Source organism: Cystoisospora suis (genome assembly GCF_002600585.1).
Source record: "Cystoisospora suis strain Wien I chromosome Unknown contig_7349, whole genome shotgun sequence".
Taxonomy (NCBI): Eukaryota; Apicomplexa; class Conoidasida; order Eucoccidiorida; family Sarcocystidae; genus Cystoisospora; species Cystoisospora suis.
In genome coordinates, this window is record NW_027160135.1 from 248 (window position 1) to 4,383 (window position 4,136).

Genomic DNA, 4,136 nt, shown 5'->3' on the forward strand with positions numbered 1-4,136 from the left:
CAGAGCAGGAGACTAACTGCGTACGGAGGGGCTGGAAGACCGAGCTACTTATTTTCGGGCGTCATACTTGGCGCCGCCTCTTCTTCCGCGGTGTGGTTGGGAAACCCTGATGATCTGTTCCTTCGTTAGATCACGTTGAAGTTGTGGTCCTGTCGGAGAGACGGTTGGGAGTGGAAATCAACAAGCGTGTGCAGCCGGAGGCAGAGGCGCCGCGGTGCTAGCCACGACGGTGTGAGGTGTGTGTGACCGCTCCTCCGGCAGCCAGACCAGAGCACGAATGAGGGTCAGGAATTTCACTGCCTCCGGCTGCCGGCGCGCAGTTCGTATGGTTTTTTTTTCAGAATCCTGCTTCTCTCTGCGTGGTTTTCGGACACTTATGTGACGCCGCAGCCGGTCGCTACGGGCCAGCTGCCCCGGCTGGAACCACCGGTTCGGACACTAGACTGGTCACCACCGCCTCGGCTATGTGGCTCATACGGCTCGTTAGCCAAGCATGCCCCGACCGGTGAGGAGGCCAGCTACGGAACATGACCAGGCGCACTGGGCTCAGGGTGCCCCGAGGCGCTCTCGTCTCTCAGAAACATTGGCTCGATTGGCTTAACCCGCTGTACCACGTCCCGCCAATTTCACTTGTCATTTGCGCCGGTGGCAGATTGGAGTGACATTCCACGGCAGTGCATCCAGAGAGTTTGATATGGAAATCATCCGAAGTGACGCTGGCGGTCTGAGTTCGGAGAGCGGCCGGCGCGAGCGTTCCGTCCGTGACCGCCACCTGACTCGAAACGCGCCCGCGTGAACCGCCGGTGCCACTATAGAGCCAGCGAGCTTCGTTTCTCTTTCCATACCACAACTCGTCTTCTCGCACGGACCTTTTTTCCGTGTGTGGAAACGTAGAAACTGCAGTGTATAGTGTGACTGTGCAGCTGGGAAGCGGCCAGCGATCCCTCTGCTTTGATAGGGTCATTCCACGCCCCGCAAGGGCGGACCCTGTGTTGCATTAACGGCCGTTTACACGGGGACGGGGCTTAGGTTGCGGCCCTGCTGATGATGGTGTTCTTGCAGCGTGAGTAGTATTCTGTCGAACCCCTGCCCCTCTGCTACAACTCAAAGCCCGTCTGAGCGGAGTAGGCCGGACACCGCGTCGCCGTTGAGCGAGCGTGGGCCTCTACAGAGGTCCTTCTTGATCGACTGTGTGGGAATGCCACTGATGGAGAGGGCGAGCACTGTCTGAAGCTGCCTGTACAGTTGGCGGAGCTGTCGTTCCCGAAGCTGCAGCCCTGTCCATTAGTGGTGAGATGAGAGGCTTGCCGTTCGTCTTCTTGGCGAAGCTGGACACCGCGTGACACCGGTAGAACCGCCCAGGGACACTCGCCAGCGCACATCTGATCCCTTACCAGCTCCGGGGCGATCAACGCTACGCACGCTACCGCATCTACAGGAAGGGGAGTTGTCAGTCGGCAACTACTCGAGCCGCTGTAACTCAGCAACATGGCGTGCGGCTCGTTGCTCAGCGAGGAGGATCTCTGCCGATTCAGGACCAAGAAATGCAGAAGGCTCGTGAGCGGTGCTTGCGAGTTTGGCATCACGTAAGTCGGGCGGATGTTGCCAGAAAACAGTGCTTGTCATCGCGTGAGTACCCGCTTATCAACCGTTTTCGAGTGCCAGGTCGTCTGGAGCCCTCGTGAGGCACGAGTGAACAGTGTGCGTGAGGAAGCCTTTCGCACAAAGGGGTGAGGTGTGTGTCAATGTCCACAGTAACTTTTAAATCCGACACACTTGTCGGAAGCCGATTTTCCTGTGCAAAACACATCGCGTCTTACCCCAAACGCTTTTCGATAGGTATGTGGCTTCTTGTTTCAGGCGCTGCCAGTACTCACACAACCAGTACTGGAGTCGTCGTTGTCCAATATACCTCTCCGATCGCTCTTTCATCCGCTACGTCCACGTCTTATGCCCCTACGTGGTAACGAAGCAAGTCCAGCTCGGTGATGCATCACTCGGGAATGGATGTGGTCGCCCGCGCTGCATGCAGCGGTCGGGAACAAAGGCGACGGGGCCTCACCAGAATCAGCTAGCGAGGGGTGGCGCAGGGAAACGGAGAGGCAAGGCGTCAGAAAACTGTTGTTGCTGCGATGACCAGAAAGAGGAGATTATAATCAACAACTGCCCACGGGGAGGGGAGTGTCCATTTGCGCACTCCACCGAGGAAATCTTGTATCACCCACTCTTCTACAAGGTAGGGACAAAGCTGCAGTTTCTGAGTATCCTCGGTCATACTTTGGATTCAGGAACGTACACTTCACTCGCAGAGGGCAACACAGCTTGCAGGGGGAAGACGTACTGGGGACAGCTTCGGTGATCAGCTTTCGGATACTTTCTGCCGAAGACGGCCACACGTGACAGAGTCATGCCCTCGACGGAGAGGCCATCCCGGGCCAGTTACTGCGCACAGCTCGGTCGCGTGTGACTGTTTGCTTGTGTTTGCAGATGGTCATTTGCGAGAAATATCGCGATGGAGTGTGTGACACGTACTACTGCCCATATATTCATGGCCTTGCGGAAGCTAGGCAACCGAAGCAGTACAAACTGCCTTTCACAACAGGCATTGACAGTGAGTGGCGAGAGGGCTTCCACCCGGCCAAGAGTTCAGGCAGCCAGCTTAGTGCTTGGGGAAGTGATGCGGCTGGACTCGGGTGTGCTCCTCCTGTTGGATTGCATTTGTGTGTGCAGTACCACCGCTTCCATGCGTCACGATCGTGGCGAAGATCGAGAAGAAGAAGGTGCGTACGAACGACATCGCCGTTCTTAGGAGGCCGAGTTCCTGCGCAATCCCGTCCACGCGAAGCTAAACACAAGGTCGCGTTCAATAAAGCAATAGCCTACCAGCAGCAGTAGGCACTGCTGTGTCCCAAAAGAATGCATTTCTCGTGTGCTGACACCGCTGTGGCGCCTATTCGACAGCAGCAGCCACGTCCTGTTAGCAACTAGCGGAAGGTGCCAACAGTGGGAAGCACGCGGTCGTAGCAGTATTATTCGTAGGTGCAAGTTAGCGCCGCGTCCTCGCTTTCCGAAGGCAGACCTGGGACACCTGTTTAGCTGAGGTATAGGCACGACGCTGTAGAGCGGGAAAGAAAAGGTTGCGGAGCCCGTCCACGTGACGCAAGTTCTCTTTCAGACATCAGACACTTGTGCTTGCCACTCTCAACCGCAATGGGTTTCGTGTCTACAGGGATCATCGAGTATTNNCAGGGCTCATCGAGTATTCCAGCAGTGAAGGACTGTCTGTCCTCGGAGACTTCGTCGGGAAGCCGCTCCCAGAGCCCTCGTCCTAACTCGGTAAACCAGCGTGCTATGGTCTCTACGCAGGCTGGACGCCCTCAGGTGCAGACCTCACAAGCTGTGGAGGAGTACGGCAGTTTCAAAGATGACAGCAGTGCAGTAGGCAGGCAAGCGCCGGATGACGAGCGCGAAGGCAGCAACTCACTGCTTCCGGAAGCTGTACGCTCCCAACGAGAGCTAAGGGCCAATGGCTTATTCGAAGATCAGCAGCGGTGGGGTGATAGCAGCGAAGCATGCCAAATCTTGCTCGAAGCTCTCCAGGCTCTGAAAATCGAAAGCTCAGCCTTCTGTACAAACATGGCGGCAGATCATATGCCGGCGTGCTGCGCCGAGCTGACCTCTCCGCCACACCATCGGGGGTCCCAGGTTGAGCCCGTCCCTGTGACTGCTGTTGCAGTGCAAGAACAGCCCTATTCTGAGGATACAAAACCGATAAAAGACCTAACTGCCCGAATACTAGGGTCTTTATTGATACAGAGCGATCGGGCCGTTGAAGCACCCGAAACAGCTTGCTCTCGCCTGCTTCCAGTGAAGCTTCTAGCAGCTGCTTTAGAACTCTGCGGGCAAGCTGACGGCAGGCGTGCAGGCCACAACAGCTTCAGCTCACAGGTATGCTCCCAAGGAGCCAACATTCGCAGTGTCGCGGCAGACCAGGCAGAACAAGAATCGATGTCGGACTGTGTATCAAGCCTTGATGAAGCACATCAGCTCCGGAATCAGTCTGAGAGCCGATCATACATCAACTGCTACCAGGGCAATCATGCGGACGACGCGCGCGGCCGCGTGTCACGGCCCAC

General features: G+C 56.7%; 1 protein-coding gene across 1 annotated transcript; it reads left to right on the plus strand.

Moving 5' to 3' along the window:
• Nucleotides 1-274: 274 nt before the first annotated feature.
• Nucleotides 275-4,131, plus strand: CSUI_010408 (zinc finger protein; the record flags this gene model as incomplete). Its single annotated transcript, XM_068070512.1, has 5 exons — nt 275-1,586; nt 1,861-2,236; nt 2,488-2,611; nt 2,731-2,780; nt 3,250-4,131. Coding segments are annotated over exons 1-5 (1,530 nt in total), but the record flags the coding sequence as incomplete, so codon positions are not given.
• Between the last annotated feature and the right edge of the window lie 5 nt (nt 4,132-4,136).